Source organism: Procambarus clarkii, chromosome 22 (assembly GCF_040958095.1).
Source record: "Procambarus clarkii isolate CNS0578487 chromosome 22, FALCON_Pclarkii_2.0, whole genome shotgun sequence".
Lineage (NCBI taxonomy): Eukaryota > Metazoa > Arthropoda > Malacostraca > Decapoda > Cambaridae > Procambarus > Procambarus clarkii.
The window spans coordinates 43,277,585-43,300,500 of NC_091171.1; the positions used below are offsets into that span (position 1 = coordinate 43,277,585).

Here is a 22,916-nt window from a genome sequence, read left to right on the forward strand (position 1 = left end):
AATAGGTCGTGATGGACCACCAGAACGTACCAATATGTCGTAATGAACCACCAGAAAGTACCAATATGTAGTGATGAACCGCCAGTAATCCTTTTGTTTGTACTATTCGTTTGATATAGTTCGAGAAAATACAACACCCAACAAATGTAAATATTCCTAGGCCTATTGTAGCACATATGTGTGCTGTATTTGGTCTAGTATTGCTAGGAGAGGTGAGGGCTTATATTTGTGTCGAGGTGAACAAGTTTCCTGTTTACTCGAATTCAGTAATTCAAACGTCAACTTTCTGGTGGTCCATTAGGACATATTGGTACTTTCTGGTGGTTCATTACGACATATTGGTACTTTCTGGTGGTTCATTACGACATATTGGTACTTTCTGGTGGTTCATTACGACATATTGGTACGTTCTGGTTGTTCATCACGACATAAAGGTACTTTCTGGTGGTCCATTACGACATATTGGTACTTTCTGGTGGTTTCATTACGACATATTGGTACGTTCTGGTGGTTCATTACGACATAAAGGTACTTTCTGGTGGTCCATTACGACCTATTGGTACTTTCTGGTGGTTCATTACGACATATTGACACTTTCGACCAGATAGTTACTCTGAGTACTTTCTGTTTAGGAGGAAGGGCTGAAAGTATATAATAATCCTATATATTCCCTTTTCTAATGGTTCGACAATATAATCCACCTTAAAGTTGACCTTCATAAGTCAAATAACGATATTAAGGACAGCGATATCCACTACTAAGAAGAAAATATACAAAAAAGATTGATCGGGGGATTCGAACCCTTGGGTACTTTCAAGCCACGCACCTTACCTCAAGATCACAACATGGTAAAAAGAACTATAGATCCTGGGATTCCACTGAATTCCCAAGACGTCCTGAGGCCCCTACTGATTCCAATCTAGGTTTTATAAACAGCCCTTACCTCCCCTTCCTCCATGCACTATGGTGTAGGTAAGTCGATCACTATCATATTTGTAAGTACTGTACTGTGTATTTGTAAGTAAATTCTTACTTACAAATATGATAGTGATCGACTTACCTACATCATATAATCGACTTACCTACACCATAGTGCATGGAGGGAGGGGAGGTAAGGGCTGTTTATAAAACCTAGATTGGAATCAGTAGGGGCTTCAGAACGTCTTGGGAATTCAGTGGAATCCCAGGATTCCACTAAGTATTGAAAGTCCCACCATACGTTCCAGCATCAAATACACAAAGCAATCCCTCTAACGTATAATATAGCAAAGAAATATAGCACTGATTTATTGCATTAGTTTAAGTTCCTTGCTTATAACGGCTAGTAATAATAATTTGAGTTGTACAGCTTTAACCCAAGTCACAAAAGCTTTCTAACAATCAGAGTTCTAACAAGGTGGAACAGTTACTCAGAACGCGTACTCAGATCTTGAGAAGACGCTCAAGCGGTAGTCCACTCAGGGATATCAAAGGGATATCAAAATGATGTTTAATTAGCTCATCCTAAGTGTCGTGATTCCCGTTCTTAGAACCTTTATGTGTTAGTAAAACTTTATATCGCTCATATGATGAGAAGGGGCGTCCATAATTAACTAATTAAACTATCAAACTCTCTAGCTCGTTGTGTTGGAGACTCTTGGGGGGGGGGGGGTTACGGCTCGGTTAGTTGAATAAAGACTGCGAATGGACTGTTGAAGATTGTATCCACAAACTAAGTATTATCATGGCTGTAAATTACTTACCTAACTGAATTATGGGATTCAGTTACTGATCTCAGGATCGGCAGCCCGTCCTCCAAAGACCCAAAACGTGATTCCATGCACCCGCCAAACCCCCAGGTGTTTATTAATGAAAAACTGTTTACACACGACTCACAACTGATGACGTCCGAACACTTCCGGAACAAGTGCTTCACTGACGAATTTTGTTCGAACAACAATGCTATAAATGCTTCACCCACGTACTACATATACAAATCATCTCCAACCGAACCTAAACACCTAACCTAACCTAAGCTACGCCTAAATATGCACAATATGCTAATATATTATAATATTAATTGATATTTGAGAAAATTTCTGTTTTGAATGAACAGCATGTAAAAATTTATGAATGCGTCTGTGGGGTCGACCGCTGGATGGAATGGACTTGAGTCGAGGACGGGTTGAGGATCTGCCTCTGTAACCTTAAGGCGCTGCATTCAAAATCTAAATCTAAAAACATATTTGATCATAAAAGCATTAAAAGTTAGATTTACAAACATTTACAAGAAAACTGTTCCTGTCCAGTCTTATTTACTGTCTGTAAAAACATGATCATCCTTTCCATTTTTTTTAAGAGACAGAAATTGTGTTTCCTCTATACAAAGGGACGAAACTTCCCGTTTTTTATGAACGAGGTGCTATAATATACGTTTTTTATCTCTATAAGGAGGGACTTAAGTTCTCGTTGTTTAATATTTAGACCGAAGTTCACGAGTTCTTCAAATTTTCCATTTTCGTTTGAAACTTGATTCCAAAAGTTGGCGTTCTTTTCCGGTAGAGAAGAGGGTGGTTGAGAATTGGGTTGACGTATTGGTTTATCAAGACTCTTAACTTGTTTACGTAAACTATAATGTTTTGGGTTCAGTTTCTGAGTCCTGGTTGATACCTGGTTGATGAGGTTCTGGGAGTCCATTATGTGTTTCTGTAACCTATTCTACTGCTGCTCACAAGATGGGTATGGGGTGCCCTACCACTCACAGGATGAGCATGGGGTCCACAACCACTCACAGGATGAGCATGGGGGTCCACTACCAGTCACAGGATGAGCATGGGGTCCACAACCACTCACAGGATGAGCATGGGGGTACACTACCACTCACAGGATGAGCATGGGGGTCCACTACCACTCACAGGATGAGCATGGGGGTACACTACCACTCACAGGATGAGCATGGGGTCCACTACCACTCACAGGATGAGCATGGGGTCCACAACCACTCACAGGATGAGCATGGGGTCCACTACCACTCACAGGATGAGCATGGGGGTCCACTACCACTCACAGGATGAGCATGGGGTCCACTACCACTCACAGGATGAGCGGAACTCGAAAGACTGAACCCTTTCTCCATATTTTGTTTACAGAATTTGAGTTCGGGACGAGGCAGGAGGAGAAGGGAAGACTGTACGCCGCCACACAGAAGGTAAGATAATATATAATGTAATGGACTCCCAGGTGTTATACGGGGAGACTCATCTACTCCAGCGACGCAAGAGATAGAAGCGATTTGGGTGGGTTTTCCGGGGAGCGGAACAAGTGAGGGGAAGATATGATGATAGCGATCATTGTCTGTCTCTCAGGAGGCGGAAAAGGATATTTGACGTTGTTAGGAGCGAGGAATTCTTAGGAGAAATATAAGATGGGAAATATGAGTTACTGATGATGATAAGGGGAGGAAAAAGAGTTGAGGGGACTTCGGGCTTGTTCGGAAAACATGAATTGTTAAGACGTAATACGTTAAAATTGACGCCTGCGTCTTAGCTTTTGTCCTCCAGCCAGCGACACACACACACACACACACACACACACACACACACACACACACAGTCACGATAACATCTCTCACTCTGTTTTTTTTTTACACGTGGTAGATATAAAGAGTAGATATCTCACTCCTGTTAGCAGGCTGAGAGATTTTCCCTTGGACTACGACCCGCCATCTGGTTATCCTCCCAGGTCTCCGATTACTGCTGGGTGAACAGGGGCGGCGAACAGGTATAGATGGGTTCCTAGTCAATCCTCCAACGGGTTTTGTCTCTGGTTGAGTGTATGTATCATGTATGCGATGTGGCATTGTGTCCGTTCTTGTTGTTGTTGTTGGTGTGTGTGTGTGTGTGTGTGTGTGTGTGTGTGTGTGTGTGTGTGTGTGTGTGTGTGTGTGTGTGTGTGTGTGTGTGTGTGTGTGTGTGTCATCCTAAAAAGTTGGATGAGGCTTAGCCCGTAGCGTCTATCTTCCAACCTTAATTAGACAAATAGACATCCTCTTTTAGATATTGATCGACCCAGTGCTCAACAAAAGTTACTTTTATATCCACATCTACCAAAGTTACCCCCGGGGTAGTTAGCCGCAGGAATTGGATCCGTCAGTGATGATTGACAAGGCCAAATGACACTGAGGAGTGACAGAGCGAGAATTGTGCAAGTTCAGAAGGTGACACTAAGATGACTGACTAGCCTGACCTTGTCGATGATCTGAGAACGCTGTTGAGTGCGTTGCATCACATGTTTGGACAGTTAGAAGAGAACGCTTTCGAGAACGCGCTCGCGGGTGTATAGATTATGTCTTGTATGCTGCTATAGTTGTTGCTAATTGGGGTTCCTTGTAGGTTGTATGTTGAGTATGACGCATACCTCATCCCTGGCCCTCAGGAGCATAAGAAGAATCTTGAGCCCCATAGTGGATATGTTTACATCATACAAAGTATACCCATTGTAAATCATATTTTCCTTTCGGCCGTCATGGTCCAAAAAATCTCTCCCCCCAAACCAGCGCTAACATTTTTATGCTCGCGTCTCAGACTAATATATAAGCACACACTTTCAAAACATAATTCTTTCTTATTATAATACCGAAATTCAGCCCTGGTCACCATGGCAGGTATTATACAAGATGCTTCATAAATTGAAGAATGTATTAACTTTATTGTATATGAAGTACAGCTTCGGAGAGGAGTTAAAGGAGGGTTGTAGCTGGCCTTCGGTCTAAATCCTATTGAGTCTGGTAGTTTGCATAGGATCTAATCCTGTAGCCTCAACTTTGTGTATGGGAGGTAGCTACGCCATTCTCAGCGTTTGCTGGCCAGTAAAGTATATCACCCAACTTGCCAAGCGAATACAGCCGCTGTATTATACACCACGTTTGTCATGCCATGTCTGGAGTATACAGCACCAGCATGGTACCCCTCACTACGTACGTGAGACCAATACTACAGCATGCATCACTTAGATAAATGAATAAAGAGAGAGTTTCAACAGTTTCTAACTGTGATAACTGGAGTATGGGGTACTACACTATACTAAATAAGAACTAGAAGGGGAGACCTGATCACGACATACAAAATACTCGGAATCAACAACAACGTAAAGGAGTATACAATGAAACATGAACGAGACAACAGGAAGCCACATTAACTCAGATATGCCAGAAGTATATCAAGGATCCGAGCCGGTCGGCTGAGCGGACAGCACGCTGGACTTATGATCCTGTGGTCGCGGGTTCGATCCCGGGCGCCGGCGAGAAACATTGGGCAGAGTTTCTTTCACCCTATGCCCCTGTTACTTATCAGTAAAATAGGTACCTGGGTGTTAGTCAGCTGTCACGGGCTGCTTCCTGGGGATGGAGGCCTGGTCGAGGACCGGGCCGCGGGGACACTAAAGCCCAGAAATCATCTCAAGATAACCTCAAGAAGGATAAACTGCTAAACTATTCAATATAAGGGCAGCAGTCAGTTGTAAAGACTAATAGTGGGTAATAACATGGAACCCTGGAGCTGAAGCTCAACCCCCTGGAGCTGAAGCTCAACCCCCTGGAGCTGAAGCCCCACCCCCTGGAGCTGAAGCTCAACCCCCTGGAGCTGAAGCCCCACCCCCTGGAGCTGAAGCCCCACCCCCTGGAGCTGAAGCCCCACCCCCTGGAGCTGAAGCCCCACCCCCTGGAGCTGAAGCCCCACCCCCTGGAGCTGAAGCTCAACCCCCTGGAGCTGAAGCCCCACCCCCTGGAGCTGAAGCCCCACCCCCCTGGAGCTGAAGCCCCACCCCCTGGAGCTGAAGCCCCACCCCCTGGAGCTGAAGCCCCACCCCCTGGAGCTGAAGCTCAACCCCCTGGAGCTGAAGCCCCACCCCCTGGAGCTGAAGCCCCACCCCCTGGAGCTGAAGCCCCACCCCCTGGAGCTGAAGCCCCACCCCCTGGAGCTGAAGCTCAACCCCCTGGAGCTACAGATAGGTTAGAACACCCACAGGCACATATAATCCAGTATTAATAAAGGTAATTAGTACACCAGATGATTGCAAAATCCTCTTAAATGCTTTGGACACGAGAGATAGTGTATGCTAAATGGGATGTTATATCCGGCCTAAATCCTTGCAATTGAAAATTGATGAGGAAGGGAAGGGGGGGGGGGATTGGTGAGGTTGTAGGGACGATGAGATGTGAGGTAAGACAACTCATAGAGACACGCCCTTACAACCCGCCCTCACAACCCGCCCTCACAACCCGCCCACACAGCCGGCCCACACAACACCCCGCCCCCATACCCACGTCATTCTCCCTTAACCATGGCGAGTTGTCTTTGCCATTTAAGGGTCGATACTGACCTTGTACAGAGTCCACTTGACCCTGAACGACCTTCCTTGACCTTCAGTCCGGGTTCACGGTCCTCAAGGTCACTTCCGCTTCTTAGTCTGACCCTGGAGTGGTTCTGGCACCTATCCTCCACCCCCCTTGAAGCACCCTCTATCCTCTCTTTGTCACGACACCCTCACTCACACATCCCTCCTAGCCTCGTCCCTTCTCCTCCTCCCCCACCAGCCAACCAACCGTCCCCACCACCCCTCACAGACGCTGTGAAAACACATGACACGCCAAAAACTTCCCTATCCCAATTTTCCCCGCCACTGGCGGCACCCGGGTGCCACCTGCGATAAATTTATAAGGCCTGGCACCTTCTCCCAGGCTCTGGCTCATTTTTCTGTGGCACAGGTTAGTAATAATTCATTGTCTGTGTCGCGTGGGGGCACAGAAGGACAGGGGGGAAAGAGGGAGGGAGAGAGAGAGGAAGAGAGAGACAGAGAGACAGAGAGAGAAACAGAGACAAACAGATATGCAGAGACAGGCAGACAGACATACAGAGACGACAGATATGCACAGACAGAGTGAGTTTCGAGTGAATGAATGAGTGAGTGTGTGTGTGTGTGAGAGAGAGAGAGAGAGAGAGAGAGAGAGAGAGAGAGAGAGAGAGAGAGAGAGAGAGAGAGAGAGAGAGAGAGAGAGAGAGAGAGAGAGAGAGAGAGAGAGAGAGACAGAGAGAGAGAGAGAGAGAGAGAGAGAGAGAGAGAGAGAGAGAGAGAGAGAGAGAGAGAGAGAGAGAGAGAGAGAGAGAGAGAGAGAGAGAGACAGAGAGACAGAGAGAGAGACAGAGAGAGAGAGAGAGAGAGAGAGAGAGAGAGAGAGAGAGAGAGAGAGAGAGACAGAGAGAGAGAGAGAGAGAGAGAGAGAGACAGAGAGACAGAGACAGAGAGAGAGAGAGAGAAATGACTAATGGATGAACAAATATAACCAAGCAAATACAGTGAAATACAATCCTCTTCCCAAGCTCTTCTGAAAGCCCACAAAATGAGAATATAGGCCACACACTACAGCTTAACCCAACAACAAACCTATGATGTGTCAAGGACTTCTGCCCCCCATGAACGAGGCGTTCATCCCTTCAACAAGAACTTGTCGCCAGCTTGCTGTTCTGAGTAGAAGTGTATCTGATATTTGGCTTCACTGTTGACAGTAAATGGACAGAAATGAGAGAAAAATAACAGGTGATAAAAGTAAACAGAGGTACCGCAGATGACCCCCCAAACATGTGCGAAAAACACCTGCAGAAAAGGAAATAATAACTTAGATTCGTTGTAAAAATTAACAATCGTTCCAAATATTCAGGTTTCCCCTAAAAAAAGTGGTTCATCTTCCGTAAAGATTCGTTCATCTCTCCCAAAGATTCTTTCATCTCTCCCAAAGATTCGTTCATCTCTCCGAAAGATTCGTTCATCTCTCCCAAAGATTCGTTCATCTCTCCCAAAGATTCGTTCATCTCTCCCAAAGATTCGTTCATCTCTCCCAAAGATTCGTTCATCTCTCCCAAAGATTCTTTCATCTCTCCCAAAGATTCGTTCATCTCTCCGAAAGATTCGTTCATCTCTCCCAAAGATTCGTTCATCTCTCCCAAAGATACGTTCATCTCTCCCAAAGATTCGTTCATCTCTCCCAAAGATTCGTTCATCTCTCCCAAAGATTCGTTCATCTCTCCCAAAGATTCGTTCATCTCTCCCAAAGATACGTTCATCTCTCCCAAAGATTCGTTCATCTCTCCCAAAGATTCGTTCATCTCTCCCAAAGATTCGTTCATCTCTCCCAAAGATTCGTTCATCTCTCCCAAAGATACGTTCATCTCTCCCAAAGATTCGTTCATCTCTCCCAAAGATTCGTTCATCTCTCCCAAAGATACGTTCATCTCTCCCAAAGATTCGTTCATCTCTCCCAAAGATTCGTTCATCTCTCCCAAAGATTCGTTCATCTCTCCCAAAGATTCGTTCATCTCTCCCAAAGATTCGTTCCTAATTAGCCAACATTTTTATTTTATTTTATCACTCATTTTTCTATTTATTATAATCTGTTGAAACAATCTCTTATAACACAATCACAATCTTGCTAAAGAAAAAATATAATTTCGATTTGAAGTTTGTGTCATCTGAGAGGCAGCGAAAGAACCAGAGAACCCAAAACAGAAAACGAGACAGTACCTCACTTTAGCGAACCGCTTCTATATTCTAACACGACACATTTTTGGCCCTTATATAACCCATACGAGCAAAATACGACGTTCTTTGTTAGGAGGACAAGTTGCTACACACACACACTCTCTGTACACTTCACAAAATCCGAATTCTGGGGTTACCCCGGAGGGTCGATTTAATTCTCAGTTTGTTTACACATGTCTGTGTTTACACTGAGACATGTCAGCTGATCGGTGAGAGTTGCCATGTGGGTAATTGCTGGGTAAATAGAAGAGTCTTGAGTTACCCATCTTCCCCCTGAGTGGTTCTGAGATTTACCCATTCTAGACATTATTATTCATTTTATTATTATTATTATTCGAGTTTGATCTATATATTAATTATTTGATTACGAGAGCATTATCGTCACGATTTTAACGCTTCAGTATTATAATATATCACGGTTTGTGGTACAATATTTTGTGATTGATTTTCCTCTTGGGTTTAATCAAAGCTCGGATATGCAAATGACAATGCAGCAAGGTTGTTTTTGTTGATATTTAACAGCTGTTGGTGGCAAGAGTGTTTATGGTGCTCTCTATTGTTGGTGGTGGTGGTGGTAGTGGTGGTGATGTGGTAGTGGTGGTGATGTGGTAGTGGTGGTGATGTGGTAGTGGTGATGGTGGTGGTGGTAGTGGTGGTGATGTGGTAGTGGTGGTGATGTGGTAGTGGTGATGGTGGTGGTGGTAGTGGTGGTGATGTGGTAGTGGTGGTGGTGGTGGTGGTGGTGGTGGTGGTGGTGGTAGTGGTTGTTATACCAGTGGTGCCCTTTCTTCTCTGTGTTTCCTCTCTCCATTCTCCCTCTCACTCCTCTCTCTCTCTCTCTCTCTTCACACTCTCCCAACACATTTTTTTGTACACTAAGACTAAGGTTCATAAGGGATGTCTAATGACATGTCTAGTGAAACTGCAAGCAAGAGCTGTTATCCTATCTCAGCTCATCTGAAGATTGCTCCTAGAGACTCATTTATTTCATGAGACTTATAGGGATCATTAGGAATGCACTTTAGTCATTAACAACATTAGGTAACAATCATATAAGGAAGAGGATGAGCCAGTAGCCAACTGTGTGTCAGAGCCTTCATGTGATCAGTTGACCTGATCTCCCTTGTATCAACTTGTTGAGCCAACAAGTTCCAGCTGCGAGTCAGTCTGGGGAATGAATGATGGCTGATGGAGTGATGTTCTTGAGAAAGGCAGTTTCTGCACGAGGCTATTGAAGGTTCAGAGCCTAGTGCTACGGGTGGTAACTATACTGGTAGTCCACGGAGTTGGGCCAGGTGCGGAACTTTGAGAATGTTGGCCTTGTATATAACAGTAAGACCACCAACGTCCCGACGGTGTTGCAGGCTCTGATGTTCAGACCGTTCCCACCAGACTTGGTCAAGACTAGAGATGAGCTCTCTCTCTGTCTCTGTCTCTGTGTCTCTCTGTCTGTCTCTCTCTCTCTCTCTCTCTCTCTCTCTCTCTCTCTCTCTCTCTCTCTCTCTCTCTCTCTCTCTCTCTCTCTCTCTCTGTCTCTCTCTCTCTTCCTTTGTAGCTTGTCCCTTCATCGTTTCCACTCTCACTTCCATCCGACTCTCTTTTTCACTCTCTCTTTTCTTCCATTCTCTCTGTCTCGTTCTCTTCTCCCTCCTCTCATTTCCATTCAATCCATCCCCCTTCCTGCCTCATTTCCTCCTTCATCCCTCCATTCTCTCCCCCTCTCCTCTCTCTTTTCTCCTTCCCTCCTCTCATTGCTCTTCCTCCACTCACTCTCCCTTATCTCTTCCACTCCGCTTGGGTAAAGTTATTGGAGATGAAATGACAGCCATGCTGCCAAACTCTCCCTTTCCAGCAGACTCCTGGATACATGTGTACACACATGGACACGGACACGTGCATTTGTACATTTCCAGCAAATACCTGGATGAGGTTTTCCAGCAAACGCCCTTATAAGAGTGGCTTTCCAGCAGACACCAGAATGGTGTCTTCATTCCATCCACCATTGAATGGAATGTACGAGGATGGCATGCTCCAGCAGAGATCTAGATGGAGTTACTTCTCTCCTCCTCCTGCTCCATCTCCCCCTCCATCAGCAGAGATCTAGATGGAGTTACTTCCCTCCTCCTGCTCCATCTCCCCCTCCATCAGCAGAGATCTAGATGGAGTTACTTCCCTCCTCCTGCTGCTCCATCTCCCCCTCCATCAGCAGAGATCTAGATGGAGTTACTTCCCTCCTCCTGCTCCATCTCCCCCTCCATCAGCAGAGATCTAGATGGAGTTACTTCCCTCCTCCTGCTCCATCTCCCCCTCCATCAGCAGAGATCTAGATGGAGTTACTTCCCTCCTCCTGCTCCATCTCCCCCTCCATCAGCAGAGATCTAGATGGAGTTACTTCCCTCCTCCTGCTCCATCTCCCCCTCCATCAGCAGAGATCTAGATGGAGTTACTTCCCTCCTCCTCCTGCTCCATCTCCCCCTCCATCAGCAGAGATCTAGATGGAGTTACTTCCCTCCTCCTGCTCCATCTCCCCCTCCATCAGCAGAGATCTAGATGGAGTTACTTCCCTCCTCCTGCTCCATCTCCCCCTCCATCAGCAGAGATCTAGATGGAGTTACTTCCCTCCTCCTGCTCCATCTCCTCCTCCATCAGCAGAGATCTAGATGGAGTTACTTCCCTCCTCCTGCTCCATCTCCCCCTCCATCAGCAGAGATCTAGATGGAGTTACTTCCCTCCTCCTCCTGCTCCATCTCCCCCTCCATCAGCAGAGATCTAGATGGAGTTACTTCCCTCCTCCTGCTCCATCTCCCCCTCCATCAGCAGAGATCTAGATGGAGTTACTTCCCTCCTCCTGCTCCATCTCCCCCTCCATCAGCAGAGATCTAGATGGAGTTACTTCCCTCCTCCTGCTCCATCTCCCCCTCCATCAGCAGAGATCTAGATGGAGTTACTTCCCTCCTCCTGCTCCATCTCCCCCTCCATCAGCAGAGATCTAGATGGAGTTACTTCCCTCCTCCTGCTCCATCTCCCCCTCCATCAGCAGAGATCTAGATGGAGTTACTTCCCTCCTCCTGCTCCATCTCCCCCTCCATCAGCAGAGATCTAGATGGAGTTACTTCCCTCCTCCTGCTCCATCTCCCCCTCCATCAGCAGAGATCTAGATGGAGTTACTTCCCTCCTCCTGCTCCATCTCCCCCTCCATCAGCAGAGATCTAGATGGAGTTACTTCCCTCCTCCTGCTGCTCCATCTCCCCCTCCATCAGCAGAGATCTAGATGGAGTTACTTCCCTCCTCCTGCTCCATCTCCCCCTCCATCAGCAGAGATCTAGATGGAGTTACTTCCCTCCTCCTGCTCCATCTCCCCCTCCATCAGCAGAGATCTAGATGGAGTTACTTCCCTCCTCCTGCTCCATCTCGCCCTCCATCAGCAGAGATCTAGATGGAGTTACTTCCCTCCTCCTGCTCCATCTCGCCCTTCCTCCCGTCCAGCCATGGTTACAGAGGCGGGCAGAAGATGACTGCCTAAGCCACAGCACTTGCTACAGCGACCTGGTTGATGGAAGTGACCGAAATTAATATTGCTGATGGTGCTTCATGACTGTGAGTGATTTGCATGAGGATCATGCACACGCGCACGTAGGCGCATGCGCATGTAGGCGCATGCGCACCGAAGGACAAGGATAACCTGACACAAAGATACAGGGGTGTACTCACACCCCTGTATCACACTCATTCTCGTCCCACATACTCAAGAGAGGATCACTGCAGTAGGCCTCCTGTTCCATGCTAAGCAAGAATTATGTTGCAGGCCTATGCTGAGACGAAACACTAGTAGGCCTGTAGCAGAGAACACGGAACGCAAGAGGGGGAATCACAAGGTACGTTTGGAGAAAGAGAAATAAGCACTCTGGAATGATGGAAGAGTCAGAGAAACGATGCGAAAGTGACATAGCATCCAAGAGGACAAAGCATCCAAGAGGACAAAGCATCCAAGAGGACAAAGCATGCAAGAGGACAAAGCATCCAAGAGGACAAAGCATCCAAGAGGACAAAGAAACATTAATCCAAGCCAGTGGACCAAAACAAGGCGACACAGATGTGCCACAGATGTGCCACAGATGTGCCACAGATATCTCAGAACGAACTCCAGGGACAGAACTCACGAAGATTTCGATAAAGAAAAGACTATATACGCAAGTATATGTTAATGTGATGAGAGAAACGAGAAATCAGCCATTGCCTTGAGGTACAAAATGTTCCAAAGTTCATTCAGGTCAGCACAAATGCCAGCCCTGATTTCTTGGAACTTAAATTTTCCAGCAAATGGTCTCTCTCTCTCTCTGTCTCTGTCTTTCTCTCTCTCTCTCTCTCTATCTCTCTCTCTCTCTCTCTCTCTCTCTCTCTCTCTCTCTCTCTCTCTCTCTCTCTCTCTCTCTCTCTCTCTCTCTCTCTCTCTCTCTCTCTCTCTCTCTCTCTCTCTCCCTCTCTCCCTCTCTCCCTCTCTCTCTCTCTCTCTCTCTCTCTCTCTCTCTCTCTCTCTCTCTCTCTCTCTCTCTCTCTCTCTCTCTCTCTCTCTCTCTCTCTCTCTCTCTCTCTCTCTCTCTCTCTCTCTCTCTCTCTCTCTCTCTCTCGTGCTCGCTATATAGTGTTCCTTCAGCAGAGGAGGTGTTCCTAGGTGACGTTCAGTGTTCCATAAGTAGCAGGAAAGATGGCAACCTAGAATGCTTCATAAGTAATACCACAGACAATGGCGTTTGCTGTTTTCTAAGTAACGCCACAGACGGGACAGGTGGACTGACCTGGGATGAGTTTTTTTTTTTTTTTGACAGGGATATTCCTGCGCGGGCCCTAAGCCTCAGGCTGGAGCACTAAGTGTTGCTTGTTTCTTGTTTTACTTGGGCGGAGTGTGAGTATTTATGACTCGTATGGTCGCTTAAATTAAGATTATGCCCCATGTGTTTAACAACTTGTTCTGTTGTGTTGAATCTTAGTTGAAATCTTAATGGGTTTGTAACTGTGCACTGTGTTAGATAATGTTCCAGTGGTCTGTTGGGCATTTCTCCACAGTGCTGACATTTCCTCTCACCTTCTGGAACCTTTAAACCTGTACCTGTAATTAAGCCTGTACCTGTAATTAAGCCTGTACCTGTAATTAAGCCTGTACCTGTAATTAAGCCTGTACCTGTAATTAAGCCTGTACCTGTAATTAAGCCTGTACCTGAAAATTAAGCCTGTACCTGTAAATAAGCCTGTACCTGTAATTAAGCCTGTACCTGTAATTAAGCCTGTACCTGTAAATAAGCCTGTACCTGTAATTAAGCCTGTACCTGTAATTAAGCCTATACCTGTAAACACATGGGTATCCAAGCCTGATCCGATGTAAGTGTTTTTCTGTTGTTCTACTGCTCACTTTCATCAAAATAAGTGGTTCGTAGTTGGTTGAATTGTCGTACCAACCTGCAGATCCTGATGTTGCAGGATGGAGGTGAAGACCCGGCACAAGATGAAGATGAAGGAGAAGATTCAGACATTGGGGGAGGGAGAGTAAAGGAGAGAGGGAGGAGAGGTTTAAGGAGGGAGAGAGAGAAAGAAAGACAGTGATAGAAGGAGGGAGGGGGGTATAATATAAGGGAATATAATAGTGAGGGAATGAGAAAGATGTAATAAACAACATATATTAAAAGTTGGCAGCAGCAGATATAGGCCTATGCACCAAGTCACTGTGGAAGTGTGTAAACATTACAAATACACATTTAAACCTATTAAAAACATCAAAAACACGAAAATCTATATAATAGAAGATTCTCGACGAATACAAATACAATTAAATGCGTTTTAACCAACACCAAAATTATCGTATTCGCTAAACAAGGCAACAGTAGACTTGCTCGCAGTATGGCAACACTAATGACGTAATCCGCTTCCGTTGGGGAAGGATTATTTTGAACGCTACTGAGAATAACCGCCATCAGGCAGTCGCCGAAAACAAACATTGGGTTCTAAACTATCCCATCATGGCTGGGGTAACTTGCATTACCTGCAAGGCGACGAGCTCCAAGCCTTTCCTTGTCGTATTGTATGCTGTTGGTAAATGGAATGATGGGTTCTGATTTGATTCAAGTTCGTTTCTGTTCGTTCCTTCACTACCGGTACATCAGTTAAGTGGTTTATTAGTTATCTTGTCTGTTAGTTAGCTGGTTTGCTAGACCGTTCGTCTGTTGTTATCTTTGGCAGTTAGTGTTGTTTTTACAGGCACATCAGTAAGTGGTGAATGACCCACTTGTATCTCTTGATGTAAACATGGGAATATAGTGGCTCGAATGGTAGTTAAGATAACACAGTGCAACTTCCAATTGGGGGGAATTACAATAGTTATTTTTCATTACTTTTTAATGAATAATTTCGCCCACCACCGGACATCGGCTCGACCCCAGACACACACACACACATGGCTCGACCCACACACACACACACGCATGGCTCGACCCAGACACACACACACACACACACACACATGGCTCGACCCAGACACACACACACACATGGCTCGACCCAGACACACACACACACACACACACACATGGCTCGACCCAGACACACACACACACATGGCTCGACCCAGAGAGACACACACACACATGGCTCGACCCAGACACACACACACACGCATGGCTCGACCCAGACACACACACACACACACATGGCTCGACCCAGACACACACACACACATGGCTCGACCCAGACACACACACACACACATGGCTCGACCCAGACACACACACACGCATGGCTCGACCCAGACACACACACACACATGGCTCGACCCAGACACACACACACACATGGCTCGACCCAGAGAGACACACACACACATGGCTCGACCCACACACACACACACACACACACACACACACACACACACATGGCTCGACCCAGACACACACACACACACACATGGCTTGACCCACACACACACACACACATGGCTCGACCCAGACACACACACGCACATGGCTCGACCCAGACACACACACACACATGGCTCGACCCAGACACACACACACACATGGCTCGACCCAGACACACACACACACACACACACATGGCTCGACCATTTTCTATGTGTATTAAGAACCTGCCCGAAACGCTACGCGTACTAGTGGCTGTACAAGAACATAAGAACGTAATGTAAGTATATATAAATAGTAAGTATATAAGAATGTAAGTATATATAAATACATAAATAAGTAAATAAAAAGATAGCCAATGGCTCCTGAAGAGACTGAGGAGCTTCGAGGACATAGGAGACCAAATAAGTGAGTCCTCCCTACAACACCAACAGCTTGCGCCACGCGTAGAAAACGTGATGAATGTTAAAGACGCTAAAACCATTACCAAAATATTTAATATTAAAAGGAAGTGTGCAGATGATACAGATGTAAAATACTATTGCAACATTTAATTGATTCAGTTTTTAATATTGCATTACCAATTGCACCAGTTTTATATATATATATATATATATATATATATATATATATATATATATATATATATATATATATATATATATATATATATATATATATAACCACCATAACCTTCTTCTTAAATTACATCATTATGGAGTCAGAGGACACTCCCTACAATACCTCGAGTCCTACCTTACTGACAGGCTCCAATATGTTTCTGTGAATAATAAAATTTCTCCCACCCTACCCATCAACATTGGTGTTCCTCAGGGCAGCATACTTGGCCCTCTCCTCTTTCTCATCTACATTAATGACCTTCCAAATGCCTCCCAACACCTCAAACCAATTCTATTTGCTGACGACACAACCTTCATTTACTCCAGTCCTGACCCTCTTGCTCTAAATGCCACAGTAAATACTGAGCTAAATAAAGTCCATCTTTGGCTAACTGCCAACAAACTCACCCTTAACATTGACAAAACCTTCTATATTCTGTTTGGCAATAAATCCTCTAGTCTTATAAATCTCAAAATAAACAATACCCAAATTTGTAACAAATTAGATGGCAAATTCCTTGGCATTCTCATTGACCACAAGCTGAATTTCCAGGGACACATTCTAAATATATCAAAAAAAGTTTCAAAAACTGTGGGTATTCTTTCTAAGATCAGATATTATGTACCGCGCCCTGCTCTGGTGACTCTCTATTACTCCCTTATCTATCCTTATCTCAACTATGGTATTTGTGCTTGGGGTTCTACTACCCAAAATCACTTACGTCCTCTAATTACCCAACACAAAGCCGCTATTAGAACAATATCCAACTCTGGCCCCAGACATCACTCGGTACCCCTACTCAAATCTCTGAATATGTTAGATATTAAGTCACTGCACATTCTCTCATGTGTATTATACATATATAAAACGCTAAACTATAATGCCAATCCTGATCTTAAAAGCTTCATAGAAGGTTGTAACAGAACCCATGAGCACCACACCAGAAATAAATACAGTTTTGATATTCCTAGAGTACGTCTTAATCAAACTAGAAATGCTCTGCAAATCAAGGGGCCCAGAATGTGGAATGACCTTCCCAACCATGTTAAAGACTGTACCTCTCTCAACCAGTTTAAGATAAAAACTAAACACTACCTAATAAATTCCCTGTAATCTACCTCACTCCTCTATTGTCAACCCATGTCTGTTATTTTCTTCTTTTTTTTCTTTTTTTTTTAATCAACACTGTTTGTCAACCTATTGTATTTGTGCTGCTTTTTCAGTCATGTTCCCCCTTTTTTTTTTTATCTTTATTTGTATTTGTTCTCAACATCTTTTATTCTTTATGCTCAATTAGTATTAAGTTCTAGATATTAATGTTTTTCTTGCCCGAAACGCATTGCGTAATAGTGGCTTTAGGCATTGTATGTACTAGCTCTATCTATATATCAATCCATTAATGTAACATCACTTGTATGTATATACCTTACCTGAATAAACATCTGAATCTGAATCTGAATCTGAATATATATATATATATATATATATATATATATATATATATATATATATATATATATATATATATATATATATATATATATATCTATATATATATATATATGACTATTGATAGTTGGATGAGTACTCACCTAGTAGTGCTTAAGAGGGTTGAGCTTTGACTCTTTGGTCCCGCCTCTCAACTGTCAATCAACTGGTGTACAGATGCCTGAGCCTACTGGGCTCTATCATATCTACATTTGAAGCAGTGTATGGAGTCTGCCTCCAGTACATCACTGCCTAATGCATTCCATCTGTTAACTACTCTGACACTGAACAAATTCTTTCTAATGTCTCTCTGGCTCATTTGGGTACTAGGTTTCCACCTGTGTCCCCTTGTTCATGTTTCACCTGTGCTAAATAGCTTGTCTTTGTCCACCCCTGTCAATTCGTCTAAAAAATTTGTAGGTGGTTATCATGTCTCCCTTTACTCTTCTGTCTTCCAGGGACGTGAGGTTTAGCTCCTGCAGTCTTTCCTCGTATTTCATACCTCTCAGTTCTGGGACTAGTCTGGTGCCATGCCTCTGAATTTTCTCTAACGTTGTCTCGTGTTTAACTAGGTATGTACTCCAGGCTGTTTGATATGTAGTGGCTGGGCTATGCTTACTCTTCTGTCGTTGTTTTGTCTATCGAATAGCCCTTTGTTGCTGGTCAGGATAGATCTAGTTGTGTGAGTGGATTAAATAAAACTATATTGTTTCAGACATGTTTGTTCCATGTCAGACGCCTTGTAAGAAATGGCGTTGTCATGCCAATATATTGAGATCGTTGGGGCTGAGTGTTCCCAAGTGGGCATTCATCATCTCTTTCAAGACGTTTCGCTTGGTGGTGAGAAAGGAGGAGCACCTCCTTTCTCACCATCTAAGAAAGGAGGTCCTCCTCCTTTCTTACCATTGGAGAAAGTTGACGTGTTCTTGCTCTTGCGGTAAATGGTAAACAAAATTTTCTAGTTAGTATTTATGGCGGTCACGCAAATGGCGTCTTTCAGGATTCTTTTCCTTCGATTTGTGAGCCGATGCAAAGACCTTTCTATACAAGAATTTATTTATGTATGCTTGTAGGATAGAGGTCGATATGTAGCATAAAAACCTTTGCCAGACTGCCCTTGACGGTCCCTAACCTTCCTGTGTTAAGGTCATTGGAGGTCGTGTAAACACGACCTCCAATGACCTTACCTCATTTCTCTCGACCTCATCTGGCCTCCACTGAAATCTCCAGAGGTCACATGACCTCCCAAGAGCTTCCATGATCCCTTATTACCTCACAACCTCTTCTCTGACCTTCCATAAACCCTAATAACCCCTTCGCTGACCTTCCATGACCTCAGATGACCTTTCCTGTAGCTCACACTCCTCCTCTCTCTAGAATTTGTGGTGACATTGTCAACGCGAATTAGCTCTTCCCACAGCCAGTTATTTACACTTAGGTCTAATGGCTTATCCGGATATGGCCTTTCAACTCCAATAACCCTCCAGGATTCGTTAACTGTTTGTATATTGGTGTTAACAGCACGTGGGAGTATACTTTCATCCCCTGAATGGAACCATTCTCTCACCCGTCATGGAAGTATACCTTCAACTCCATGGGAGTAAGTATACCCATACCTCCCATAAGAGTATACCATTACCCAATATACCGCCCCTCATGAAGGGATACTCACAAATAGCGTTAACTATTATAAATAATATTTACTTACGTAAAATAAATAAATGGTCCGTCTATATACCAAAAAATTACCCTAAAGCCTCCTAGCATTACATAAGTGACGAAGAAATATATATTTACTCACTATAATGCTGGTGATGAATGTAGAAAATTAAAAAAATTAATTTTACTCTGAAATAATATAATTTCATGACGAAATTTGACGAAACTAAGTAACGATTAACGCCATAGGAAGTCGACGATCCAAGCGACAATATTGTGGAGCGACTTATCCAAGATATATTGATGCCTGGAGAGTGTATGCTGGCATATCAGCGTCCTGTACCTAACCTAACCTAACCTCTAGGCAACAATATATCTTGGATAAGTCACTCCACAATATTGCCGCTTGGATCGTCGACTTCCTATGGCGTTACCCGCCACTTAGGTTCGTCTATTTTCGTTATAAAATTATATTATTTCAGAGTAAATATATGTTTTTTTCCATGTTATACATTCAGCACTAATATTATCGTAAGTAAATATATGATATATCTTCATTACCTATGTAATACTCGGCGGATTTGGGTAATTAGACAGTAACATATTATATGTTAATTATTACCATATTATTAACATATTAAGATTAAATTATAGCAAATAATATAAATACTTAAAAAAAATAATTGTAAGTAGTGAATTAATTAAAACCACTGACAATAACATAGAGTAAAAACAATACATAAATTATAATTGTAGAAATTGATATAAAATTTTAAATTGATATAAATTGACATAAATTTTAAATTGATATAAAATTTTAAATTGATATAAATTTACATAAAATTTTAAATTGATATAAATTGATATAAAATTTTAAATTGATATAAATTGGACATAAATTTTAAATTGATATAAAATTTTAAATTGATATAAATTTACATAAAATTTTAAATTGATATAAATTGATATACAATTTTAAATTGATATAAATTCCTCTAAAATAAAGTAATTCATTTTAAAGCTTCAGCTGCTCTCTGACTATCCGGTTTCCCTTTGTAGTGAGACTGCCCCCCCCCCCAGACAGGTGTGTCAACATGTGTCTATTATTCAGGTGTTCTCTGTCCACGAATTAGTGAATTGTGACACATATGTGTCTCCAGAATATTTATCTTGTTTTGACCTCAAACGATGACTTCATTCATTTATATGCTCTGTGAGTGAACAATGATGCCCAGAAGGAGGAGATGAGATGATCCACACGACTGTTGCTGATGAAGAACTGCATGCAACAGCCACAAGAGGGAGCAATGGGGGTTCTTTTATTCTTTCAAGCTTCCCTCTAGGATCCTTCTTAGAACTCTAGGACACGGGCTTAGAACTCTAGGACACTGACTTAGAACTCTAGGGACACTGGCTTAGAACTCTAGGGACACTGGCTTAGAACTCTAGGACACTGGCTTAGAACTCTAGAACACTGGCTTAGAAGTCTAGAACACTGGTTTAGAACTCTAGGACACTGGCTTAGAACTCTAGGGACACTGGCTTAGAACTCTAGGACACTGGCTTAGAACTCTAGAACACTGGCTTAGAAGTCTAGAACACTGGTTTAGAACTCTAGAACACTGGCTTAGAACTCTAGAACACTGGCTTAGAACTCTAGAACACTGGCTTAGAAGTCTAGAACACTGGTTTAGAACTCTAGAACACTGGCTTAGAACTCTAGAACACTCGCTTTGAACTCTAGAACTGTAGTACACAGGTTTAGATTCTACAAAAGTAGTACACTACTTAGGGCTCTGAGACTGCAGTGCTCTGGCTTGGGGGGCTCTAAGACTATATAGTTCTTTGGCTTCGGACTCTAAGACTGCAGTACTCTGGCTTGGGGGGCTCTAAGACTATATAGTTCTTTGGCTTCGGACTCTAAGACTACTGTTCTCTGACTTAGGAGACCAGTAAAACCGTTAAGTGACAAGAATGATTCATGAGGTGACTCCGGACATTACAGATCCGAGGGAGAAATATGACCGTCAACTAAGTTCCTAGTTACGTGGACATTGTTGCCAGCGAGACCAACCAACCAGGAGGTCAATGATGATGCCCCAAACAGCAGCAGATGATGAGATTCACAAGACTGTTGATGCTGGTAAAGAATATGATCTTGAGGGGGGTGTAAGATAGCCAATAGAGGGAGCGATATCGGGCCGATGGAAGGACCAATACCCAAAAGATAGGAGCGTTTTGTTATGATACAATGCTGGAAGCAAGATGGCGCCCAGTGCATATATATGCGCTGTGTGGGGCGCCATTGTCGGGGTCTTCCGGGTCGAAGGTGTTCGTCAATAACCCAGTATTGACCGTCGTTAACTTGGCATGACCTTTGATCTCCCTAACTGACCTGGTCAGCCCTGACCTTCCCGGACTTGAGGGAAGTGACATATATATATATATATATATATATATATATATATATATATATATATATATATATATATATATATATATATATATATATATATATATATATATATATATATATATATATATATATATATATATATATATATATATATTATTAAATATGACCGAAAAAGTAAGATTAATAATTCTAACACGAATTTTCTCAATCTTTCGTACATTACGCTTCACTGTTGGAGGTAAATCAAAAATCACTTCTCCAAAATTCATTTTTATTTCTAGTCTGACGCGACACGGGCGCGTTTCGTAAAACTTATTACATTTTCAAAGACTTCACAAATACACAACTGATTAGAACTTGCGTTTCCCTGATTTTATATCTACATTTGAGTGAGGTGGGAAGGGTGATGTGGCATTACATTTGAGTGAGGTGGGAAGGGTGATGTGGCATTAACACAAGACAGAACACTAGGGGATATTAATAGGGTATTAAAAGTATCAACACAAGACAGAACAGAAACAATGGGTATTGAATAGAAGTGTTTGTAGAAAGCCTATTGGTCCATATTTCTTGATGCTTCTATATTGGAGCGGAGTCTTGAGGTGGGTAGAATATAGTTGTGCAATAATTGGCTGTTGATTGCTGGTGTTGACTTCTTGATGTGTAGTGCCTCGCAAACGTCAAGCCGCCTGCTATCGCTGTATCTATCGATGATTTCTGTGTTGTTTACTAGGATTTCTCTGGCGATGGTTTGGTTATGGGAAGAGATTATATGTTCCTTAATGGAGCCCTGTTGTTTATGCATCGTTAAACGCCTAGAAAGAGATGTTGTTGTCTTGCCTATATACTGGGTTTTTTGGAGCTTACAGTCCCCAAGTGGGCATTTGAAGGCATAGACGACGTTAGTCTCTTTTAAAGCGTTCTGTTTTGTGTCAGGAGAGTTTCTCATGAGTAGGCTGGCCGTTTTTCTGGTTTTATAGTAAATCGTCAGTTGTATCCTCTGATTTTTGTCTGTAGACGAATAAAAGACGAATATCTGGCGAAAATGAACATCATACTCTCTGACCAAACTAAGTTCCAAAGGGTAACGAAGGACACTACAGACGAATTAAAAGCAAAGGTCAACAAACTGATCGAAACTGTGAACGCCAAGAAATCCGGACTCCACCTGCCAAAGATCATTGGGGAATATAAACCTGGATATGCGTATGGAAATGTCAAGACGCACAAGCCTGGAAACCCACTTCGGCCAATCA

General features: G+C 43.3%; 2 protein-coding genes across 2 annotated transcripts in view; one reads left to right on the forward strand and one right to left on the reverse strand.

Moving 5' to 3' along the window:
* Positions 1–22,916, reverse strand: part of LOC123761365 (diuretic hormone receptor) — a 246,388-nt gene that overhangs the window by 174,518 nt on the left and 48,954 nt on the right. The gene's annotated exons all lie outside the window — the stretch shown is intronic.
* LOC138367556 (uncharacterized) lies at positions 3,056–6,023 on the forward strand. The gene is made up of 2 exons (XM_069329253.1): positions 3,056–3,187; positions 5,535–6,023. Exons 1-2 carry the CDS (start codon positions 3,056–3,058, stop codon positions 6,021–6,023), a joined length of 621 nt encoding a protein of 206 aa, XP_069185354.1.